The sequence below is a fragment of the Odocoileus virginianus genome, chromosome 5 (genome assembly GCF_023699985.2).
Source record: "Odocoileus virginianus isolate 20LAN1187 ecotype Illinois chromosome 5, Ovbor_1.2, whole genome shotgun sequence".
In the NCBI taxonomy this organism is placed as follows: Eukaryota; Metazoa; Chordata; class Mammalia; order Artiodactyla; family Cervidae; genus Odocoileus; species Odocoileus virginianus.
This window is the reverse complement of record NC_069678.1, coordinates 89,122,303-89,147,732: the sequence shown is the minus strand read 5'-3', so window position 1 is coordinate 89,147,732 and position 25,430 is coordinate 89,122,303. Positions and strand designations below refer to the sequence as shown.

The 25,430-nt window shown below is 46.6% G+C and overlaps 1 protein-coding gene across 3 annotated transcripts in view; it reads right to left on the bottom strand.

The window, feature by feature from the left end:
- GRIK3 (glutamate ionotropic receptor kainate type subunit 3) overlaps positions 1–25,430 on the bottom strand; it is a 244,568-nt gene that overhangs the window by 85,085 nt on the left and 134,053 nt on the right. For all 3 annotated transcript variants that reach the window (XM_070468389.1, XM_070468390.1, XM_020880250.2), the window contains exons 2-3: positions 13,011–13,187; positions 3,963–4,220 (exon numbers count right to left, since the gene is read on the bottom strand). In XM_070468389.1, the coding sequence (XP_070324490.1) occupies positions 3,963–4,220; positions 13,011–13,146 (394 nt within the window). In that variant the 5' untranslated portion in view covers positions 13,147–13,187. The remainder of the gene's footprint in view (positions 1–3,962; positions 4,221–13,010; positions 13,188–25,430) is intronic.

The window sequence follows — 25,430 nt, the reverse complement described above, 5'->3', positions numbered from 1 at the left end:
ACTATAGCCCACCAGGCTCCTCTGTCCATGGGATTTTCCATGCAAGAATACTGGAGTGGGTTGCCATTTCCTTCTCCATGGGATCTTCCTGGACCAGGGATCAAACCCATGTCTCCTGCATTGGCAGGCGAATTCATCACTTGAGCCACCAGGGAATAAGTAATAAAGGCTCTTGCCTGTGTCTTCCGCTTGCTCCTACCTCCTGACCAGCCCTGCATGTGACCCTAGGTGCCATGATGTGCCCCCTTCTGCTTCTAGGGAACTGTAGGTAACAACTCTTCTTTTCACGCCATTGACCTCTCTGTGTCAACACTTGGTCATATCTATTCTTTAGATCCCAGGTGCATTTTAAAGCAGTTCTCCCTGTAGTGGATTGCAGTGATGACTCCAGCTTTCAGCCCTCCCCACATCCCCATCCTTTGCCGTGTGACTTTGCAGTGCCCTCTTACTGGGCAGGTGACTTGTTCTACCCCAGACACTGGGCTCAACTGTGTGAACTGCTTTGGCCAATGGGGTGTCAGCAGGCATGACGAAAGCAAATACTTGAAATGGAATTGTACCCTGGATTTGTTCTTTTCACCTCTGCCATCGTCATGACCACATGCATGGGGTATCCTGCTGGAGGGTGAGAGCCCAGCTACCCCATCATCTCAGCTAAGGCTGGTCTAGATCAGCCAACACTCAGCCGACCCCCGGGCAGGAAAGTGATCCAGCTGAGACCAGAATAACTGCCTGGCCAATCACAGTCAGTCATTGACTCTATAGACTTGTGAGCTAAACAAATGCTTATTATTTCAAGCCACATTGTTTTGGGGTGGTTTGTTACACAGAATTATTATCGAAATAGGAAACTGATGTCCCCTCTTCTAGCATATTAAGAGAACCATTGATTTTGTTTGCGTGGCTGTGTGCCAGCCCCAAGGAATGACTCATGGTAGGTGAAATCAGTCAGTAGCAGTCCCATTCCTATCTGAATGGGATGTTTAGGATAGTAGGCCCAGACTCAGTGAACTGTATGGGGTGGAAGGCTGGAAGGTTTGGAGACAGATTTTCCTCCCTGAACAGGCACAAATCACATTAAGAAAAATCGCTTTGTCTTCTACCTCTTTCCTTCCCACTGCCTGGGGTATCATCATGTGAGAATCTGATATTTGGAGCTGCAGCATCTTCACTGTGATCATGAGGGGGAAAGTTAAGGGAACTGCAGTGACACTGATCCAGCATCCTGACTCTGATGAATTCCTAAACCTGTCCTGGAAAGGCCCATCTCCAGACTTCTTGTCAGTGAGATAACTAAGTGGCTACTGCTCCAGTCAGTTTGAGTTGGGTTGTCTGTTACTTACAGCCAAAATATCCTAATGGAAACAACCCCCAAAGCAAACACAGTCAAAGCCTGCTATTAAGTGCTTCCCAATTCATGGGTTTGATGACCCACAAGCTGTCCCCTTGAAATATCCTGATTCTGGGAGCATACTTCTTACTACTACTATTCTTCGTCAAAGTTATATTATTGTTTGACTGATTCCAACCCTGAATACCTAGTACTAAGTGTCTTCTTAACTAAACCAGCCCCATTACTGACTACCCTACGTTTTAAAATGTTTGTTGAAAAAAAAAATAAAATGTTTATTGAATTGAATTAAATATCAACATTGAATGAAACAACAAATACTGAAGGGAAAAGTGTGTTGGGCATTGGAAAAGATGAAGAAATAAAGATGCTGTCCCATTTTCTTTTAAGAAGTGAATCATATTGTAGGGGAGTGAGTGCCCACCCAGAAACCACTGGTCATCAGAGCCAAGAATCAGGTGTTGTGTGCATACAGTCAGAGCTAGACATCCATGGGGAGAGGAGGTTCTAGATCTCAGCATCTGCTTAGACCAGTCTCACTGGCAACCACCTTGATGCCACAGCATCTTCCCCTGCAAAGCCTCTCTCTCTACGCGCATCCAGCATATGGAGGCCCCAGTCCTGCTGGGCAGCAGTTTATGTCAGTGTCTATTGTGGCCACTCTGCCCATGACACTCCTACATAATTTCAACGTGATCTGCTCATATCCAATTCTTCTTTCCCATGCTGGTTCCAAGTTCTCTTCCAAGCAATCCTTTTGTGCCTACCTGGACCAATATGGCCACCTCTCCCAGTCTTCTTGCTCCACATTCTCCCTCTAACTCTCTGCACATTGCTGTCAGTTCAGTTCAGTCGCTCAGTCATGTCCAACCCTTTGTGACCCCGTGGACTGCAGCAGGCCAGGCTTCCCTGTCCATCATAAATTCCTGGAGCTTGCTCAAACTCATGTCCATTGAGTTGGTGATGCCATCCAACCACCTTATCCTCTGTCATCCCCTTCTCCTCCTGCCTTCAATCTTTCCCAACATCAAGGTCTTTTCCAGTGAGTCAGCTCTTCCCATCAGGTGGCCAAATTGCCTAGCTGTCAGTGCCACCCTCTAAAACTCTGCTTTTATTATTCTATTTCTTTGTTCAACAACACTCAGTGGTCCTCAGCTGCTTACAAGATAAAGCCTGAACTCTGAAGCTAGACTGCAGAGACCACGGCCTGCTACACACTGTGTATCTGACCTTTTCCTCCCACCTACCGTACTGGGATCCCCTGCTGTTCCTCTCTCGGGTAATGCCTTAACGACTCCTCTTCCTGTCCACCCATCCTCAAGGCCAGGCTCACGCTGCTCCTCCTCTGGTGTCAGCCCACACTAGCCAAGGTCATGGAGCCTCCCCTCCCCAAGTGACTCTAGCTCTGACTGTATGAACATGTCATTTGGTTCTTAGCTCTGATGGACTGGAAAAGCACAGTGAGCTCTGGGTGGGCACTCACTCCCCTTCAATATGACTAACTTCTCAAAAGAAGACGGGATGACTTCATCTTTATGTCTTCTTCCTTACCAGTGCCCAACATGCCATCTCCTGCCATATTTAATTATAGTTTATTTCCATTTTATTTTCAGCTCAATTCAATTCAACAAATATTTAAACAATATTCATTGTCCCAGGTGCTGTGCTAAATGCCGGAGGCACAGAAGGTTCATGGTCTGGAGGCAGAAACAGGCTCCAAGACAGACACTCATTCATAGTGAAGACAGACAAAACTACAGGGCTGCAGCAAAACAGGCTGAGACTTGGAGCTGGGCAGCAGTGCCTCTCGATGGTTTGGGGCAGTGAGCAGGGGTGAGGGGTCTCTGCCACCCAGGATCTCCTGTCTGGCTCTTCAGATAGAGCAGAAACTCAAGAGATGCTTGTTGAATCCCGAGTTAACAAAACAACTTCTGAGCATCTCTTCTGAGGGAATCTCTCCCCACTACCCTGACTCCCCATTAGGAGGTAATCAAGAGCTGACATCAAATCACAGGGAGCTGAGAGCTGGAGGGCTCTCTCCAAACTGGCTGCTATAGTTCTTGACTTGTCACGTGGCAGAGCAGGGCCAGATGGGTTAAGTGACTTGCCAAGGTCACTCTCTAAGAGGCAGGGCTAAGAAACGTCTTGGGACTTGAGTCTTTGGAAAGAAAGAGGCAGAGAGGAAATAGCTCCGTGATGCTCAGCTATTAAGTGCAGGGTCAGCCGGCATCATGCACTGTTTGGTTTGAGTCCAGAGTCTGCACTCACAGCCCCATAGCATAGAGCTGGATGTGTGTGCTTCTGGTGAAAATGTGTGAATGTGAGGGTGTAGGCAGGTGTGGGTGTGGCCATGCAGGTGTGAGTGCAGATTGGAGCATTCTGCCAGGGTTGGGGCGGAGGCAGTTCATGGTGGTGTGAAGTGGCTTGGGTGGGTGTGGCTGGTATGCATGGGGCTCTGGGTGAGTACAGGGCGAGCATCAGTGTGACTGGATGAGGCTTGGGGTCCAAGTGTGGACAGGGCAGCTGAGCTGAACGAGGAGCAAAGAACCCGATCCTGGGGCTCTGTCACCCTCACCTCCTGCTCTTGGTGTGGCCAGGCGTGGCTACTCACCGGTGCTGTCATCATAGACCACGGTGGCCGACCGCCACTTGAGGTACTGCACCAGGTCGAGGATGGCGTGGCTGAGAGAGGCGTAGTCCGGGTACAGGTTCACGTAGAAGGTGTCTTTGTTGTCCAGTGGGTGGTGCTTCCAGCGCAGTTGGATGTGGGGCACCTCCAGCGCGTTGCAGATGGATTGGACGGCATTGGTGCAGGAGCCCTGGGACGGCCCGAAGATGGCCACCACCCCCAGCGCCAGCTGGTCACAGGCTGCGACAGGAGGAGGGAGGGAAGGACAGTGCAGGGGTCAGCGCTGTCTCGTCAGGCAGCCGGGTGCTGTGGGCACGAGGGGCCGTGACCCTGATGACCCCTCTGAGGCTGCACCACAGATGAGCTCTCTGCATCTAAAACTGGGGCTGTAATAGTCCCTGCCTTAGAGAATCATAGGAAGGTTGCATGAGATAATTACTCATTATTACACTGTTGAGGGGAATGTCAATTGCTGCAGCCACTATGGAAAACAGTATGGAGGTTCCTTAAAAGGCTAGAAGTAGAGTCACCAAATGACCCTGCAACCCCACTCCTGGGCATATATGTGGAGGAAACTCTAATTCAAAAAAATATATGTACCCCATTGTTCACTGAAGCACTACTTACAATAGCCAAGACATGGAAACAACCTAAATGTTCATCAACAGATGAATGGATAAAGAAGATGTGGTGTACAGAGGCGCGTGCGCACACACACGCACACACACACACACACACACTGGAATATTACTCAGCCACACAAATGAAATAATGCCATTTGCAGCAATGTAGGTGGACCCAGAGATGATCATACTAAGTGAAGTAAGTCAGACAGAGAAAGACAAATATCATGATACTGCTTATATGTGAAATCTGAAAAAAAAATGATACAAGTGAACTTATTTACAAAACAGAAATAGACTCACAGACACAGAAAACAAATTTATGGTTACTAAAGGGGAAAGAGGCACTGGGATAAACTAGGAGTTTGGGATGAACAGATATACTCTGCTATGTGTAAAATAGATAATCAACAAGGACCTACTCTACAGCATAGGGAACTATACTCAATATTATATGTGTATGTGTGTGTGTGTGTGTATGTGTAGTTCAATCACTTTGCTGTGCCCCTGAAACTAACACAACATTGTAAAGCACATTGTAAAACTTCAGTTAAAAAAAGACAGCACAGTACTTGTGAGATAGAAATGATGATTGTTGTATCAACAGTGCTTAACACAGTATCTGGTGCTTAATTGACAACTGCTGAGGGAATGGAGGCTGAATCCCTGCCTTCAAACAGCTACTCTTCCTGGGCGACGCCCAAGGACTTAGGCAGGTCAGAAGGCAGATGCTTCTGGGAAGGGCAAGAAACAGTGGGCACAGCAGAAGCATGACATGAGCAGGAAGCAGGGCAGCTGGTGGCAGGGCATAGGCTCATGCAGGGGCCAGGCCTAAAACAGCCATAAAGTGGGACCTCCGGGGCAGTCATGGGGAGGGCTCCCCAGGAGCCACTGCCCTTTTTCTGGCACTGTCTCTAGCTTTCCTTTGGGTTCCACTGCCTTCCCCACTGCCAGCCTCTGAGCAGTAGGGCTACAGGCTCTAGCTGGACTGTTCACTCACCACCCCCAGGCCAGTCACTGGTTTGGAGGCTGGTCATGTGACTGCTTGGAGCCAATGGGATGGCATGAGACCTCGCACTGAAAAGGGGGAACTTCCTGCTATAACTGGACCTGGGAGGAGGTGAGATCTGGAGGTAGCGTAGCCTCTAGTGCTCACAGAAACACCCTGGTGCTTGCCTGTGAATGGAGACTTTGTGGAGGAGAGCAGAGCTGAGAGACAGAAAGAAATATGAGCCCCATGATCAAGAGGCACCCGGGACTTCAGTTACCCGAACCAATACGTTCTCTTTTTGCTTAAGCCAGTTAGGATTTGGCTTTCTGTCACTTGCAACCCTCAACACAGCATGAGCACAACCACCAGCTTGTGGCCATGGGAATGCCACAATGTGCACATCTATGAACACATGATGCATGTGGGAGGAGGCGAGGTGTGGATGAATAATGGATTCAGACATGTCCTGGCTGCCTCAAGGGCCTCTGGGAAAGACCTTCTGGGCTCTGACCTACCCCTAAGGTTTGCAACGCCCAGGACCAGAGAACAAATAGAGGCCCACATATCAAGTGGCTGAATAGTTAAATACTTCAAGTCAAGCTAACAAACCATTTTATAAAACATGCCCTTTCCTTCTACCTTGGCAAATATGCTCAAAACAACCTGGAAAGTCAGGTGAGAATGGAGACGTCTACTCAGTGATGTGGGAAGAGGTGGCACCAGCTCCCCCACTCCCCCCCCCTCCTCTTTGACCACTGGTTTCATACTGAACCATAAAGGGCCTTGAACTTGTCATATGGACCCCCTACTTCTTATGTCCAAGCTCTGTCCACACCCCACAAGTAGCTGTTTATTTGTCACCCCTAGACAGGGCCCAGGAGTATGACCATGGCAGCGTGGCTGTACCTCCAGAGGATGGCACAGGGCAGAGGCTCGTGTAGGCCTATAGGCTGGCACAGAGCTGGCTGGGCAGAGCACTGTAAGAGGGATCTTGAAGGAAATGATTTTGATATTGACTGTGAGATGGTAGAGGTAACTATAGTGACAGTTATGATAGTCATGATGGTGTCTTAAGATCATATTGTGAGGCTGTTGATGATCATGGTGATAATGACACTGGTGGGGGTGGAGTGGTGATGATGCTGTAACAATGGTGGGATGGTGATGAGGGGATTGATGATGATAAATATGTCAATGTCACGCAAGTAATTGTGATGATGAAGGTAGGAACAGAGACGGTGGTGTGAGTGCTGATGAGAGAGGAGGTGATAACCATATTGATGGTGATAACAGTACTGGTGGTGACGATGTTGGTGGTGATGAGAGGTGACGATGAGGATGCTGAAGACATGAGAGTGATGGTGATGATGACAGGTGATGTTGGGAAGGATGTGAATGGAGTTGGAAACAATTTTGGTGGTCATGATGATGCTAATGCTATGACTGTAATGGAGACAGTGATAGCAGGAATGGTGGTGATGATGTTGGCATGGATGAGACTGTTGATGCTGAAGGTGCTGCTGCCACTGCAGTGATGCTGCTGATGATAGTAAGGTGATGATGGTGGTGCTGATGCTTCAAGAGTGGAGGTGATACCACGACTGACAGTGGTAACAGTAACTGTGGTGATGTGCACTGGTGTTGAGGTGTTGATAGTGGTGATGACAGTGTGATATGATCCCACACTGGGTTTCATTCTGCCAGAGGTGCAATGACCAAATCTCACTGTTGGATTACAGGAGGCATAAGTCCTGCCTTTCACCTATTTCTTCTCTGTGGCCTCTCTCCACATCCCTTTTCCCATCCCCTTCATGTTCCTTCCACCCTCTGAGGGCCTTCCGGCCTGCAAGAATACTGCTGCCCCAAGGGGACGAGAGTAGGGTTATAGCGGCAGCAGCTTTATCTCCAGATGTTTCCAGGGAAGCAGCCAACTCTTGTTCTGGCAGCCCTGAACACACACAGCAGTAATTACATTATTTGTGACTTCAATTTTGAATCCATTTTCTGGTCATTTTACAGTAACTCAGTGGTTCACAGTCATTGCAGGAGTCCACAGCCTGAATGCAGTTCCCCCGCCCCCTTTCCATGGCATTTGTAGTTATAGCAAAAATTATCCCAATCAATTTGTGTCTTAAAAGGAACTGAGCCGCCCAGAGAATCAGTGGAGGCAGAGGAGCCTGGGGAGGGCTGGGTCGATTCCAGGCTCACTCCGGTCAGGCTTGGAAGAAAACACAGACGCTCTCTGAGTTGTTGGCTCAGGCTCTGCCTGGCACTCTTCTTTTAATTTTCCACAAAACATTTAAAAATAAAGACAATAAGTGAATGTCCCTGTTAATGGGAGAAGACCTCCTGGGCCTCATGTGGACGGAAGGACTAATTCAGCCAGGGCTGGCCGGGCAGGTGGTGCCAGGCTCTGTGCCTCTGCATCCCCTCAACCCCCAGGGCCTGAGGTGGCTGGGTCCAGCTGTGATGAGAACCTTTGCCTAGAAAAAATGAATTATCTTTGGGTTAATTAGAATGAGGCCCAAGTTCACCCCCCTGGAAGAGTCCTAATGATGCTCCCAAGAAATACATTTTTAAAAACCAAAGATCAAAAGGAGAAATAAAGATCACAGAACATGGGGTTCCCTGAGGGATAGAGGGTACCCAATGGGGAGTATGATCCAACAGCAGAAATGCCTCAGGGTCAGACAGCGATGATTCTGACCACAGCAGGGGTCTGTCTCAGGTGTGTTATCAGAAGGGCATTAAGGAAGAGTGTTGGCAGACAGGAGCCACTTAATTTTTTTATTGAGATATAATTCAGTGGAGTGCATTAATTTTAAGCATAGACTTCTACGAATTTTTATATAAAACTGTACTCTTGTAACTACTACTTAGATCAAAATACAGAACATTTGCAACAACTAAGAAGGTTCTGTCTTCCCCTTTCCAGTTTATATCCACTGGACTCCCTCCCCCCAAAGTAATCACTGTTCATTCACTCAACAATGTCTGTGAGCCTCATCCATGATGGTACGCATAGCAAGAGTTGGTTCTGTTTTTATTGCTGATTCAATTCCATTGTATAGCTGTACCTTCCTCCATCTATCCATTCTGCTGTTGATGGACTTTTCATTTATTTCCAACTTTGGCTATTATCAAGAAAGTGGCTAGGAACATCCTTACACACATATATTTCGCTTTAGTAAATATTTCCACACAGTTCTTCTGAGAAGTTAAACCAGTTTTCACTCCCACCAGCATTATGTAGAAAAAATATACCTCAACTCATACCTCCCACCCTACCCAGAAAATCAATTTGAGACAGATCATAAAGCTAACTCTGAAAGACAAAACAATCGAACTTCTAGACAAGAACATAGGAGAATATCTTCATGACCTTAGGATAGAAAAAAAACAGAACACAAAAGGCATTAGCCATAATGGCAAACATTGATAAATTGGACTCCTTTAAATGAAAAACTTTGCTCCTCAAAAGATACTACTAAGAGAGTGAGAAGGCAAGCTCACTGGCAATAGATATATGCAATACATATATGCAACAAAGGACACGTATCCAGAATGTATAAAGATTCCTATAAATCAATAAGAAAATGACAAGCAATTCAATTTTCAAAAGTGGTTGAAAGCCTCCAAAAGACACTCCAGGAAAGAGAAGCTCTAAATGATCTATTAGCATATGAAAAGATGCTCAATAACTCTGGTCATCAGGGAAATACAAAATAAAACCACACTGAGACATCTGCCACATAAACCACCAAAAATAAAACATACTTCACCACAAGTTAGCAAAGACATAGAGCAACCGCAACTGTCCTGCTCTACTGCAGGGGCATGGGGTGCTAATTGGTACAGCAATTAGTTGGAAAACTGTTAAGCTAAACATATGCACATTGGCTGACCTCACATTTCCACTCCTAGGAAATCAACCCTGAATATTCATTGGAAGGACTGATATTGAAGCTGAAACTCCAATACTTTGGCCACCTGATGCAAAGAGCTGACTCATTGGAAAAGACCCTGATGCTGGGAAAGATTGAAGGCAGGAGGAGAAGGGGACAACAGAGGATGAGATGGTTGGATGGCATCACCAAATCAAACGACATGAGTTTGAACAAACTCTGAGGGATAGTGAAGGAAGGGAAGCCTGGCACGCTACATTCCATGAGGTCTCAAAGAGTCGGACGTGACTGCGTGACTGAACAACAACAAGGTATGCGTCCAATGAAGAATGTGCGCATTCGTGCGCTAGAAGACATCGACAAGAATGTTCGTAGCAGGACCACTCTGTGGCCTCACATGGAAACAACTCAAATGTTCAACAGTAAATTTGCTTTTTAAAAATTCTTGCCTATTCATATAATGGAATACTACATGACAATGAAGAACAAGAAACTACTGTTACATCTGACAACAGAGATGAATCTCAAGATCTATTGAAGGGTGAAGGAAGCAAGACTCAGAAAAGTTTATATTGGTATTCTACTTAGGGAAAGTTCAAAAACAAGCAAAACTAGTGTCTGCCACCAGAACCCTGATTCTGTATTTACGTCATTGAGGAGGCAAACTGATGTGCCATTGAGTGGAAGCAATGGACAGCAATCACATAATATACCCACACACCCATATCCACACAGCCAGGGGTCAGAGATGTGATAGAAAGGTCCTGGGTGTTAGGAGATGGAAGCAGGGAGATCTGACCTTGTCTATGGGGTTGGGGAGGGTTCCCCTGAGGACCAGGAGGCTGAGAGGAGAGGGAGGAGTTATTTAGACAAAGAGGTGGGATGGGGAAAGGGACATATAAGCAGAGGGAACAGCATGTGCAGAAGCCCTGAGGTGGGAGGAAGCATGGTGTCCTGAGGACAGCAGGGACGACTAGAATCCAGAGACTGAGGGGCAAGTGATGCAGATGTGGCTGGTGGGTCACCTTGGTGGTAGACTAGACAGGCCCACAAACAAGTCATGTGACCTCCTGTAGGATGGGGAGGGGCTGTGGCTTTGGTCACTTGGACCAATCTGATTGGACTTTCAGAGCTGAGCGTCTCCATCTCGGGTCTGCTCACCCGCCACCAGGTAATCCCACATAGTGTGGGACGGTGAGCTCCCACTGCAGGAAGCTCCTCGGCAGGCTCTGAAACTCTGCTCCAGGCTCACTGCTGGGCAGGGTGCACCACTAGAGCGTCATCATAGTCTTTTAGTGAATTTTAGGGAAAACGGACAGAAGGACAGCCTGGTCCTCTGGGGTGGTTGTGTGCACACAGCCCTCCGTGTTCTGTCTCTAGGCATCGGTTTTGTGTTTCGACCTTTTCACTGAGCAGTTTTGATTGAGGTCAGCCATTTTCCAGCTGGACTAGGCCAGGCAGAGGGTGCCAGCATGGACTCTCAGCAGGGAGATGGAGACTTGACTACACGGTGTTGGCCGCAGTGCTTGCTGGGAGATGACTAGGAGGATGGAGGTAGGGAGGAGAGCAGGCCAGGACCAGAGAAGGTGAGTGATGGAGTGATGGGGAAGGACCACTCTTCAAGGCTAGCAGGGCGGGTGCCTCTAGTTTGTGTGCAGGTTGGCCCTGAGACAGTGGCCTCGAAAATCTCAGTGACAGCTGTGTTCAACATCAGAGACCCCTTGACCTTCAGTGGACAAGGCAGGGAGGAGCAGGGTGGACAAGACAGGGACCACCAGTGGGAAAGTGCCTGAAGGTGTGAAGGCCCCTGACCTGATGGTTCAGTGGGTGGACAGCAAGGCAGCCAACGTAATAGGAACAAAGTCTGATGGTACTTCGTACGAACCAGGCACTGCTCTAATCACAGAGGTGTGCCCATTTTGTAGATGAAAAAACTGAGTCACTGGGTATTTTGTGCAAGGTCACACAACTAATATCAGAGTGGACAGGGTGCAACCCCAGGCTGTCTGGCTCCAAGCCCATGCTACTCTGCCTTTCTGTACGGAGAGGCTTACTTTATAATGGGGCTTTGGAAAAGAGCTGGGAGCAGGCAGCACCTTGGCAAGTCTGCACCTGAGTGCCCAGGAGACCTTGATTAGCTACTGGAAAGCCCTTAGAAAGACCAAGGGGACCTTGTGGATGGGCTGTCTTCCCAAGAGGCATGGATAACACAGTCAGCTCAGCTGACAGGGGTCCTGGGCAGTGATGCTCAGCCTCCTGTGCCCTATCCTCATACTACTCATTCACAGATTCATTCAATGGCCATTTCATTGAGCACTTACTATATGCCAGCCTTCTAGGTGCCAGGCTATATCAGTTAATAAGAGAGAAACTTCTTTTCAATGGTGTTGGCCAGGAGGGGAAAGACATTAAACACCCACATGATTTAACTACAAATTGTGATAAAGGCCTTGAAGAAGAAAAGCGAGGGGCTGTAAAAGCATATTATGGAAGGAATGACCTAGGCTTCTCTGGGAACCGAGATTCCTTAGGTCTGAGGGTTTTTTAAAATAGAGTTCCATGGAATTCTAGGGTTCTATGGAAGTTATCCCCAAAGTTATTTAGGCCTTTAAGTTAAATTCCAATTAAATATATGTATATGGTATTTTTAAAAGACAAAAGAGCATACTTGTATGCTCAGACATGCTATATGCTACATTGGAAAATGGTAGCTCATTCATGTATTGACAAATTACCATGATTTTACCGTGAGAATCTTGGAACAAAGTTCTCCAGTCCTTTCTGTGCAGGCATTAGAGTTTACTGTCAACATATCACTAATGTGAAAGAATATGGCCCAATATTTTAGTTTTGATTTTTTGAAACTCAGGTATGGTGAAAACTGTTTGATTATATTTACTACAATTATTTTTGTGAATTGTGGTTTTATTGTTATTATGCAGCCAAAAAAAAAAAAAAAAAAGAAGAAGAAAGGAAACATACTTAAGCTAAGGTCAGTGTCAGACTTCCAGTGTCATCCATCACTGGGGTCAAATTGTTGCAGCCAGACACAGCTGTTTTTGTTTTTAGCAAGTCTTTTTATGGCAAGTAAATGTTGCATGTTTGAATCTCTACATAATCTGTTTTATATATATTTTAAATACTGATTTACTGGACAGGATTTCAATGAAAGAAAAAGTAAATGTGAAAATGCTGGCTTTGGTTCTGAGGCCTTGAAGACCTGGGCTGCCTCCTCACCCATCTCAGACTCCATCCTCATACCCCACCCCTTCCCAAGGCCCTTCATGGCCTTTGTCTGTGGCCTGGGAACTCCTGATGGACAAATCACTGCTCCTGGGAGGTGACGCAACCCAAGCTGAACTGGGCCTGAGGCTGGTCCAAAAACCAGGCAGAAAAGGCTCTAATCCCCAAACCCACCCAGAGTTTTGGCATGTTTTAAGGACCTTGGACAACAAACACAGACCTATGCCTCCCACGGCCAGAAAGAGGACAGTGGGGGCAGCACACTCACCCTTCTTGGTGGCCTCGAAGCTGTCGTGGAAGTGAATCCTCTGGATGTCATAGGTCAAGGTTGTGTTGGGCAGCAGAGTCCTGTTTCGGTTGATGATGTTGGCAGAAAATCGAAAGGCATGCTCCTCGGCGTTCATGACCTGGGCATTGGGGCCGTCTGCATACTCAAAGATTCCTCCTGTGAGAGATGGGTAAAACTGTGTGTGCTGGTGAAGGAGGAGGTATGCTAAGAAACATGCTTGGCTTAGAAGGTTTTATGGGCAAGATTCTTCCCCCAAATGTTCAATAATATGCCAGATAATTCCCCTATGTAGAAATTGTGCCGGAGCATAAGAAATATGAAAATTCTCCTAGTTCATTTCACTCAGCTGGCAAATTCCTGATAACAGAGGCTGACAAACAGAGCCAAACTAAAACTGACCAACTTATGAATGTTGCTATGAAAATTCTCAGTAGAATGCTGGCAAGTAGAATCTACCAGAATATTACTACAAGGATAACATACCATGATCACAGAGTAGTATTCCAGGAATGTAAGGTGTGGTTCAATATAAGGAAATCTATGAATATCATTCCATTGCATCAGTAATTCAAAGGGGAAAAATATGATCAACTCACAAAATGCAGGAAGGCGTTTGATAAAATTCAATATCTACTGCTGTTAAGAATGCTTAATAATCTAGCTCTAGAAAAGCTACTTACTTGAAGCATCTTCAGCTCAAATTGGCCTTTAATATCAACTAATGGTGAAACACAAGAGGCATGCTCATTAAAGGAAAAAAAAAAAAGAGGAGGTGTGTGAAGAGTTACATTACACCATTAACCATTGAGATAAGGAGGAAATAATGACTTAGAGGCACACCTCTTGGGAAGAAAAAAGTTCTTATTTGCAAATGATATAAATGCCTCCCTAAAAACTCTTAAAACAATCCCTAAACATGAAAACCAGTAAGAACTAGTAGGAGATTCAAGTTCAATGACCAGCAAGCGCAAATTAAATAAACAACAACCAGTAAAGACTTAATGGCAAAAGGATTTTCTTTGCAATATCAGCAACTATTAACTAATCATGAATCAACTTCAATATTAAAAATGGCAAAAAAACAAAAACAGAACAGAACACCTTAGGTGAGAGACATAAATATAGGAGGCATGTTGATGGAGAAGCGTGCCATGCCGGGTAGTCAGGGTCAGGGACAGAGGTGTCCGTTTTTCTCTAAATCACTTTTTCGGTTTAATATGGTTCCAATCAGAATCACAGAATATATATGTACACATACATACACACATTTTTTTTTTTTACTTGACAAAATAGCTCTAAAATACATCTGGAAGACTAAACAGGAGACAGCCCAAACAGAGAAGAGAGACGACTTGCATTGCCAGATTTAAAATATATCATGATGCCAAAATAATTAAAACCAAGCCCTAACGGCATATGAAAACACAGATAAGTCAATAGAATGAGATAAAATCCCCAGAAAGAGGCTCTTGTAGAGATAAATATTTAAGACATGATAAAAATGGCTATTTCCAATAAGAAGGCAGAAGATGAATTATTCATTAATTGTGCCTAGACAATTATTCAATTATTTGGGAGAAATGTAAGTTAGATTCCAATCTTCAGCCATATATCAAAAAAAGTTTCAGATGGAGTAAAGATTAAATAGCAAGGAAGTAAGGGAAGGAAGGGGAAAAAACACTATAAAAGAACCAAAAAGACAATAAATATAGGTGAATATCATATAATATTGAGGTGGAGGAGGCCTTCCAATAAAGTCAGAAATCGTAGGAGAAAGATTGATAACTTCATAGAGACAGTATAAAATGTGTAGATTTAAAAACCTCCATAAACAAAATTAAATGGTAAACAAACTTGGAAATAATATCAGTAACATGTAAAAGTTGATGCTCTAATTTTACAAAAACCGCTTAAAACTCTTTAAAAAGACAAACACTCAAAAGGAAAAATATGCAAAGAGCAAACATGGGCTTTTCACAAAAGGAAAGAACAATACAAAGGAACTATTAATACATGATGAAATGTACATCCCCACTAATAATCAAATAAACTCAGTTTGATCCAACAGTGAAATTACCATTTTCTGACTGTCCCATTGACAAACATAAAATAAATGATAGCACTCAGCTTTGTCCAAAGTGTTTGGAAACAGACATTTGCTTAACTGTTGGTAGAAGTAGGAACCAGTACATCCTCTTTCCTTGATGGCTATTAGAAATATTTAAAAAGCCATAAAAACTCGCAGATCTTTGACTCACCACCTCAGTTTCTAGCAATTGAATTCGACAATGGGTACACAGGTCATGTGGAAGGAGGTGGATCTAGAGACACTCAACACCAGAGAAATAGTAAATGAATGGCAAAAAAACACAAACTGCCATTCACTTACTATTACATGGAAATAGCTATATATTTAATGATTAGGAAATATCCATGATATAGCTTTAAGTGAAAAACAAAAGTTATAAAGCAGAGATGCAGTGTGACCCCACGTTAGAAGAGGAAGACTAAATGGAAGATGAAGAGGGATTTGTGTCAGTGACAAAAGAAGAGAAGACATCTCAAAGCAACACCAGTAAACAGGCCTAGGTAATAGATTTCTTAATTTGTTCTTTCTGCTTATTTTCCCCATATAAACCTCTATTCATAAAAAAAAACATTAACTTCATTGAGGTATTATTTACATGAAGAAATTCCACAAAATTCACCATTTTAGGTGTACAAAGATTTTTAGTAAATTTACTAAATTGCATGACAATCACCACCATCCAGTTTCAGAACATTTCCAGCAACCCTATAAGACCCCTGGTGCCCACTTACAGTCAATCATTGCTTTCAGTCACCTCCATCCTCCAGCCTCAGGCAGCCATTAATTTACTTTCTGTTTCTAGAGATTTGTCTTTTCTGGACACTTCATTTAAATGGAATCATAGTATGGGTGGTCTTCTGCATCTGGCTTCTTTCACAGAGCATAATGTTTCTGAGGCTCATCTATGTTGTAGCATGTCTCAGTACTTCATTTCTCTTTATTGTTAAACAGTATTACTTTCTATGGCTGTACCATATTTTATTTACCCATTCACCACCAGTTGATGGGTATCCAGGTTGTTTCATTGTTTTAAAAAATGATTTTTTGAATGTTTAAAAGAGTGAACAAATAAATCTGTTGTTCTCCCCACCCCTATGCTGGTATTCCAGCAGGGTTACAGTTCGTAACACATAGTGTGCATGCATGTGGGTCTGTGTGGGGGTGCGGCACATCCATAAAAAAAGATAAGAAGAATACCTCCTCAAATGTTAAGAGTAGGTCTCTCTGAGTGAAAGGATTGTGGATGACTTTAATTTCCTTCTTTGTGTTTTTCTGTATTTTCAAAAAGTTCTGCAGTGAACATGTGTTATATTTCTAATCAGAAAAGCCATCATGTGACGGTGTGTATGTGTTTAAAGGAAAATAAGTGATCAAAATACCATATGATCCAGTAATTCCATTTTCTACAGATACAAATTTAGAAAAAAGTCAGAGAGCTAGAGACACATAAACATTTATGTATAAGGATATTTTTGACATAATATTGAAGAAATAGAAACAACTCGATGTTCAAAAGCAGAAGCCTGCTCAATGTATTAAAATCTACCCATATGGCAGAACAACTCGCAGGCATTAACAGTCAGGGTGTAGGATGGCAGGATGTGGTGTCCGGGATTTGCTTCAAAATAACATGGGCGGAGTAGAAGTGAAGGGAATACAGATAGGGTAGGAAAAGTCATGGGTTGTTGGTCCGGGTGGTGAGTACCCAGGGATTCACTATCCCATTCTCCCTAAGCACAAGCTTATATAAGCATATCTTCCATGATAAAATTGCCTTCAAAATCATGGTATATAAGGTAAAAATAACAAATCACGGTCATGCAATCAGAGAAGAGACACAGTATTATTTGAAGATGCTTATTACCATTTTCTTAAAAACTCAAGAGAATCCTATCAAAACCTAGTAGAAAGTAAACAGAAAGCTCATCAAGGGGCCAGCACATAAAAACGTATATAGAAAAATGTATAGCCTTCCTATAAATCAGCAATAAACAGTGAGGAATTACAAGGGAAAAAAAGAGACCCTATTCACAAAAGCAACTGCAAAAAAAAAAATACTTTACAATAAACGCGCAATTCCTATATCAAGAAAACTACAAAACTTTACTGGGGGACATAAAAGAAGACTTGAATAAATGGAGAGACATAACTTTCTCCTGGAAGGGAAGGCTCAATATTGTAAAGATGTCAGTTCTCCTCAAATTAATTTATAAATTTAATGCAATTCCAATTAAAATCAAAAAGGACATACCAGAAGGGCATACACCAAAATGTTAACAGAGGTTCTTTCTAGAAAGTAAAAAGATAACGGATTCCTTTTGCTTAGTGCTTTTCTCCCCCAAGTGTTCTGCAATGAAGAAGAGCTTTGGTAATAAGGAAAAAAGCTTTTAAAAAATGCTCTTAAAAATACTTAATGATACCGGAAATGCTCATCCTGCTTCCCCCGAAAGGCAACAAAGTAATATTACAGTATGAAACCTATTTATCAAATAAAAAGCACGTAACTACATTTATAGAAGAAAGACTTGAAGGATTTGTACCATGGTACTAGTGAGCTTCTCTGGGAAGAAGAAATTTATAGATACTTTTAATCTTGCTGTTTGTAGTTTCTTGATTTTTCCAAATTACTTCCAGTGAATATGTATTATTTTTAATATTTTAAAACATAAACATTAAAAAAAATCTTTTCCCAAGAAAGTCTAGGGAGAAAACTAGCCATTACGGAGTCCTGTCTCAAATGAAAGTCAAAGGTCATGGGAGAAAGGGCCATTTCTAGGGCTTCACATGTCCTTGCCTGCCTCTCAGACCGTGGCAGGTTGGAGGGAAAAGGAGAGAGGGGGTCTCAAGTCACTGAGACCCAAGCCCAGAGGCTACACCATTCAGTTCCATGAATTCCCATTGGTCTCTGTGATGTGCCCACCTGTCACTGGGTTCTGGAATGAGAGAAGTCAGTCCTGGGCCCCTGCTCTCAAGGTGGACTCAGCTGACACTAAACAGATCATAACCAGCACATACATGTGTCAGCTTTTAGAACCAATAGTGGAGTGGTTCTCAACTCAGGCTCCAGAGACAGCCAGACCTCAGTGCAAACCCCAGCTCTAGTCACAGGAGGGAGTTACACTCTCCAAGACTCAGTTTTTCCATCTGCAAAATGGGGTTCATACTTCCAAGGTTGATTGCTGCGAAGAAGAAAGAAAACAATGTAGCTGAATGCATGGGATGTGGCCAGGACTTAGTAGTTATTAAAGGAGGGGTGAAACAATGCTGTTTAGAAAAAACAAAACAAATTCTGAGTTTCTACATTCTAGGTCAAAAGTTGACAAACATTTTCTGTAAAGAAGCAGTGGTAAATATTTTTGGCTTTGTGGGCCAGAAGGTCTACTGGACTCTTCCACTGCAGCATGAGAGAGGTAGCCAATATGTAAATAATGGTGCAGTTGTGTTTCAATAAAACTTTATTTACAAAAACAGATGGTAGGGTGGATTTGGCCAGCAGGGGCTGCAATTTGTATCCTCTTCCAAGTGAAGGGCAGCCTTTATCTTAGAGGTAAAAGCACCTTAAGACCTGGATGGAGAAGAAAAGACATTTATAGTACTGAGTTGCTGTGCAAAAGAAACAAAGATGGGCTGTTGATTGTTTGTGTGGGGAGGATGGGTGAGAAGGGCCCAAGAGAAAGAGGATAGATAGGAAGTGTGCCCAAAAAGAGAAAGGGAAGGACAGTATGTCCCAGGACCAAAGCAAATGATCTCACGGCAGGCAGGCCATGCTGACACGTTAGTGCCCACTTGGCCTGAACTGTGCTGTCATCTCCTTACTTACAGGAGCCTCATCGTTTATCAACGCCGGTCACAGAAAACTGCCCCTGGCTGTGTTCCTTGGGGATAGGGAAGGAGGGTGGGCCAAGCCTGGCACAGGGTGAATTGGGGCAGAAAGAGGAAAAGAGATACAGGAGTGGGGATGAGAGAGGGCATGGACAATTCAGCAGAGAAGGAAGCTGGAACACGAGGAGATGAGAAGCTTAAGCCCTAGGGCATCTCAGAGGTGCTAGGGAGAGGCTGCCCTCCCATCTCTCTCCCCCAAACACAGTGCAAGCTTGGGTCATCCTACTTGAACATTAGGGGCAAGGTGACCCCTAAAGTTTGAATGTCTTGGGATACCCAGAGAGCAAATGTTTAGATACAGCGCAGAGGTTCAGAGAGTGGGTTCTGGATTCAGCAGACCTGGTTTTGACTCGTGGTTCCGTTCACAGGCTGTCCTTCTCTCTAGAGAACTGCTCTTACCTCTGCCCTGGGGGCAGAGTGCAGGCAATAACTGAATGATGTGTTCAGTCACTCGGTCGTGGCTGACTCTTTGCGGCCCTGTGGACTGTAGCCCGCCAGGCTCCTCTGTCCGTGGGATTCTCCTGGCAGGAATACTAGAGTGGGTTGCCATGCCCTCCTCCAGGGGACCTTCCTGACCCAGGGATCGAACCTGAGTGTCTAGCATCTCCTACATTACACGTGGATTCTTTCCCGCTAAGCCACCAGGGAAGCCCTAACTGAGTGATACTGGGGTGCAGTATCACTATAAAGGGTGGCCCCCTTGTCTCAGGGTGGGTATAATTGTGGTGCATATATGCTTCAGAGACCTTCCCAACACTGCCACCTTGCATCAGACAGAGACCAGATCTTACCCAAGGCTGCCCCGCTCTGTCCCCTTCTCTATCTTGCTGTGCTCGCTCCCCTACAGAGTTTTCCTAAAGCACACCCTTCCCTGCATCAACCCTAGGCACCTGAATCCTTGATTCAGGCTCTGCATCTGAGAGACCTGACCAAAGACAGGGGTGACGTTGATCCAAGGCAAGTATCAACCACACTCACTTTTCAGTGCTTTAGGAGGAAGGGAAGGGGGCACCGAACCTCATCTATTGAAAAGCTCTCAGCTGTTGAGGGTTCCTCTCCCTTCTCCTTTCTGGGTCTTTTTGATCTTTCTCTCTTGTGCAGGGGGCTCTGGAGAGCAGGAAGTCTGGAAGTTCAGGGCCTGATAGGCTCGGGTTCTGACTCAGGCTCCACTCCATGGAAGAAAGTCTGCTCTGGGTCTTGGCTTCTGGAGAGAGCACCCCGTCCTGCTTTGAGGCAGTTCCCCCATCCAACTGGCTCCTCTCCATTCTCTTCCTCCCCATACATTCCTCACGATCGTTATACATTCCTCACGATCGTTATTTAAAGAGGCTAATAAGTAGGTTGGCACCGTTGATTAATGCATAATCTTAATCATGATTGCATAGTGTAATTGGCATTAATTTGAAGAGCCAGTTCATTACGAAAATAATTGTCACTGCTTTCTGCTTTAATAAAATGGAGCAGAGACACCAGGGCTGCTGAGGAAATGGGGTGGGGTGTGTGTATATGTGCGTGCGTGTGTGCATGGGTCCCAGAAGATGTTAGCAGGGGGAGCATGGGTGCAGCTGGATCATTCTCTTCCAACAAAACCTTGAGTGGAAGCCCAATGGGTAAAACAAATAACACCAACTATAATAATAACAACACAACTGGTTATGTGCCAGGCATGATGCTGAGTGCATTCCACCCCCTTCATTTAACACTCACAAGAACCTCTACAACCCCTACAACCCCATTACACAGACACTATTATCATCCCATTTCCCACAAGAGAAAATGGAGTCCCAGGGAGGTTAAAGATGTTGTGACAATTACTATGCAGTAAATTCTCTTCTGCAACCAAAGCCAGCGTGTTAGGGACAATTGTTAACTTTTCAGGAGTTTTGAAAGCAAGTCGCTAAACCACTGGCAACTTGAAATCAGGCATGGTGAGCGTGTTTACACCGCAGGAACAAGCAGGTGCTACAAAGGAGGGCTTCATTTTCCTGGAGAGCTTGATTACCAGCCCACACTGCCCAAACACATTTCTATTCTCTGGGCTCTTAAAGACTGGATGCTGTAGGCACCAAGAAGGCTCCATAGCCCTTCCCAGGGCTCCACCAGGGACAGCATGAAAACCACCACTCCAAACTCACCTCACATGCAGACAGCGAAACACAGAGCTGGGTAGGGGCGGAGGACTCAAACTAGCTGGGCCAGCTCAACCAACATTGCGCCTTCTATATCATGACACGTGGTCAGACGTTTTGAGAAACATTCTGACTGCCCTGAGCATAAAGGCCCTTATTGTTAAGAAGGCTTTTTCTGCCTCTGAATGTGACCAGATGGAAGCATGGTCCGCCTCTCAGATGAGCTATGGGGCCTGTGTTAAGCTGAGTGTGACCTCCACAACCCGGTGCTGTCCTGCCTCGTCTCATCGTGAAGGGCCAGGAGGCACCCCACACCTCCTTCTGTCCCAACACACACTCCCTCGGGGCAGGTGGCCCTGGAGAGTCTCCAACACACAGGTCCCAGGGCCGATGTTGGCAGAAGACTGAGTCCCTGACTTAAGCTCATGGCCTCATGACTGTCTAGGGCTGGTCTGGAATCTTGAGATTTTCCTTTCTCTTGAACAACTTTGTGCTTTTGAATCTGGTCCTTGCCAAAGCAAGAGCTGGCCCAGCCAGCCCAGCCCCTGCTGCAGAGAGACTGAGGCACGGTCTGCCACGTGCCGCCACTGTCTGTCTGGCAGCCAAGTCCCAGGAGACACTCGCATTCTCAGCACCGGGCCCAGCCACCATCTGTCCTCCGGGGCCTGAGTCTGTTCTTTTTTTTCCTAATCTGCTTTGTTCTCTTTCTGAAGTTTCCAAGGTGTTGTAGAGATTAATTGAGACACTGATCAGCAAGGTGGTTGCTAACAGCCTCTTCCCGGGGCCGCCTCCTTGTCTGTTCTGATCAGGGTTCTCTCTCCTCCCTGCCAGGGCCCCTGCAGCTCTGTGCAGCCTGTGGGTTGGAAGAACAAGGGCTCTGCTCTCTGCTCGACCGTAGCCAGCTCTTGGGGCCCCGGCATTGCCTGGGGACTTGCTTCTGGGGCTCTCTGTTTCCTGATCTCAGCGGAAGGAGCTGGGGGACACATTGGCTGGCTTTCCCTGCTGGGCATAGTAGGTGGTTTATAGAAGGTAAGCAGTGCCCAGTGGAAAAGGGCCAGGGACTGGCTTTCTGAGGTCCTGGGCAAGGGAAGGGAGACAAGGAGTATGAATGTCTCCCCTCCTGTGGGTTTGTTGATTCATTCATTCATTCATTCCCCAAGCAGTTTACAGGCTAAAACCTTTCACAAGGAACCCCACTGGGCACTAGATAAGTCAGAGAGAGATTAGGCAATACTCCCAGGTCTTCAGGAGCTCACAGCTCAGGAGAAGAAACAAGAGGAGGGGCACAAATCAAAGCATTTTATGATTAGTGGAGTAAGAGGGTAAAATCTGTCCATGTGAACAGAAAGCTAGGGAGACTCAGAGAAGAGGGAGTCATGGATGTCTCCATGCAAGAGGCAGCATCCTCTCCGCTCAGAGCAGAGCTGTGGAAGGAATGTGGCACCTGCGAAGGGGAGAACGGACTTGGGCTCTGGCAGGCTGGGAGGAGGGAGTGAAGCAGGGGGCCCGGCAGGAGGGCAGCTGCTGGGTTTGCTTCTCTATCACCAGGACTGGTCAGGGATTAGGTGGAGGGAGGTGGGGGCCTGGCAGAGGGAGCGTCAGAGAAGACCCCGCATCCCGGACCAGGGTGGGAGTGCAGTCAAGTCTGTGGACTCTGCAGCCAGCCTGCCTGGATTGGAACTGATCCCATCACTTCCCATCTATGTGACCTTGGGCAAGTCCCTTCCCTGCCCCGTGCCTCTGTCTGATCAACTGAACACAGGGATATTAATAGCACTTACAATATAGCTCTACTTTAAGGCTTAAATGGCATAAATCATCTTAGGCATATTGCAAGCCCTCATAAGGGCAAGAAATTACTACTGTGTAGTGACAAGGAAGCTGTGGGGGGAGGTCTTTAAAACTGAGATGGAGGCATCCAGAAAAACAGCAGATCAGAGGAGAGGGTTGCAATTCTGGTGGGGGCCCAGGGGAGGGCTCCTGATGGAGTCCTGGGGCGCACTGGCAGTTGTTTTAATTGATCTGGTGATATGCAGAGCTTCGTCTGTACAACTCGGGGACACACAAGTCAAATACTGCAGGATCGACCGTGTCAGGAGGACAGCCGGAGGCTCCTGAGCTGCCCAGAGACCCTGATGACCGATGGGCTGTCATCAGGTGGAGGAGCTGAAGCAGGGTTGCTGGGAACGGGACTGAGGCGGTGGGGTCCAGGGGGCCATGAGCGCCCTTGCTGGAGGGGCCGAAGGAATGATGATCCTGAATTCCAAGTCCCTGGTGGGGCTCTCTCACTTCCTGGATGGGCGGAGCCGTCACACAGCCTGCCCCGTGCACAAAGCGCTCACAGTAGAAAAGGCCTGCCATAAGCCTGGCATTCGAGGCCCTTCCTGGTCCAGCCCGGCCTCCTCCAGCCTGAGCTCCTCCACCAGGACACCTCCGTCCACCACACTGGTCACCGCACTTGTCACCCTCCTCTTCGTGCCACCCTGCCTTCAAGTGTGCTCCTCCTCTGCCTGGCTCGCCTTTCCTTCTATTTCCTCCTTCTAAACCTGGCTTCCATATCCCTATCCTGAGCCTTGTGTCACAGGCACTGTCCTTTACGTCCTCCTTCCACCCCCAGGGGCCACCTGCAGACATTTCCTCTGCCACCAACCCCCCACCCCCCCCGCCCCGGGCTTTCTGTATCCTGGACATTTTCTGGTGATGGCACAGGTGTGACCAGCAAGGACAGGGAGCCGAGCTCAGCAGAGGCTCAGTTGAGGACGCATGGAGCGGGTGAATGGACCCTGGCATCCTTACCCCTCAGCATGCAATTCTGGGGCATGACCCACGCAATTTTTCAAAGGTCCACTGCTAGGCTGAGCCCCAGTCGCCCACAGCACAAGCCTCCTGATGACACTCCTTCACTGGCTTTTCTCCTTCCCCATCTCCCTTCCCTGCTCCATCGCCATGCTTCCTGGAATCATCTCCCAGATAAACTACTCGCATCCTAACTCTTGTTGCCGGGGCCTGCTCTCAGGGGTTCCCAACTAAGATGCCTTCCCTGAGGTCCACATACATCCTCTCTACCCTCACATGTGCTGGGTATCCTGTGCCCGGCTCCCTCCCCGTCAGGTTGGGGTCATCTGTGGTGGTGGGGGGGGGGGTGTGGACATAGCTTAGTTGGCCAGGCATCTCTTTCCCGCCCCCGCCCCCCCGTGGTGAAAGCTATCTAGCACAGAGAGGATGTCAAGATAGATTTGTTAATTAAATACATACATAAGTACACGAGTGTGTGCTCCCCTTCCCCCCCCCACATACACTGTGCTCAGTCATGTTCGACTCTTTGCAACCCCACGGGCTGTAGCCTGCCAGGCTTCTCTGTCCATGGGGATTCTCCAGGCAAGAATAGTGGAGTGGGTTGCTTCTGGGTTGCCATGCCCTCCTCCGGGGGCTCTTCCCAACCCAGGGATCAAACCCAGGTCTCCCATATTTCAGGCAGGTTCTTAACTGTCTGAGCTACCAGGGAAGCCCAAGATGAGTAACTGTTGAGTGTGTATCCCAAATGTGGCATGGGATGCACTGAAAGTGAAAGTTGCTCAGTCGTGTCCGACTCTTTGCGACCCCGTGGACCTTACAGTCCATGGAATTCTCCAGGCCAGAATACCGGAGTGGGTAGCCTTTCCCTTCTCCAGGGCATCTTCCCAACCCAGGGATGGAACCCAGGTCTCCCACACTGCAGGCAGATTCTTTACCAGCTGAGCCACAAGGGAAGCCCATTACTTGCTTTTAAAAGCTAATTCCTACTCAGGACTTCGATACTTAAGTGACAAAGCAAAACACACACAAACATCCTCCAGACCACCTGCATGGAGACGCCCAGCAGGGCAGACACCCAGGTCCTGCAGTTTTCAAGCTCCTCCCCTCCCCAGCTCTGGTCATGGCTGGCTCTTACTAGAGGTGGAAGCTGAGGCTGAGGTGTCCTCAGTAGGCACACTTCGGGGTGCCTGCCCTTTGCAGGGGGAGATAGGGTGCCATGTGCCCGGTGACATGGCTGGATGGCTGTAGAGAAAGGACCTGATTCTCCCTGGCGGGGTGTAGACCCTACAGGTAGCCCTACCCGAAGCTTCTCTCCAAACCCTGGGCCCTGCTCCACAGCGGTGTTAGCGTCTGGAAGATCGCCCTGCCTCCAGCAGCCCTCCAGTGCCAGCCTGCCCGCTCACAGCCCTGCCCTGAGAATGCCAGCAGGCCAATCTAAGGCCACTGGGCTGTGGCGTGGGCAGGGGCAAGGGGCAGGGGGAGCAGAACCTGGGAAATTAGTGG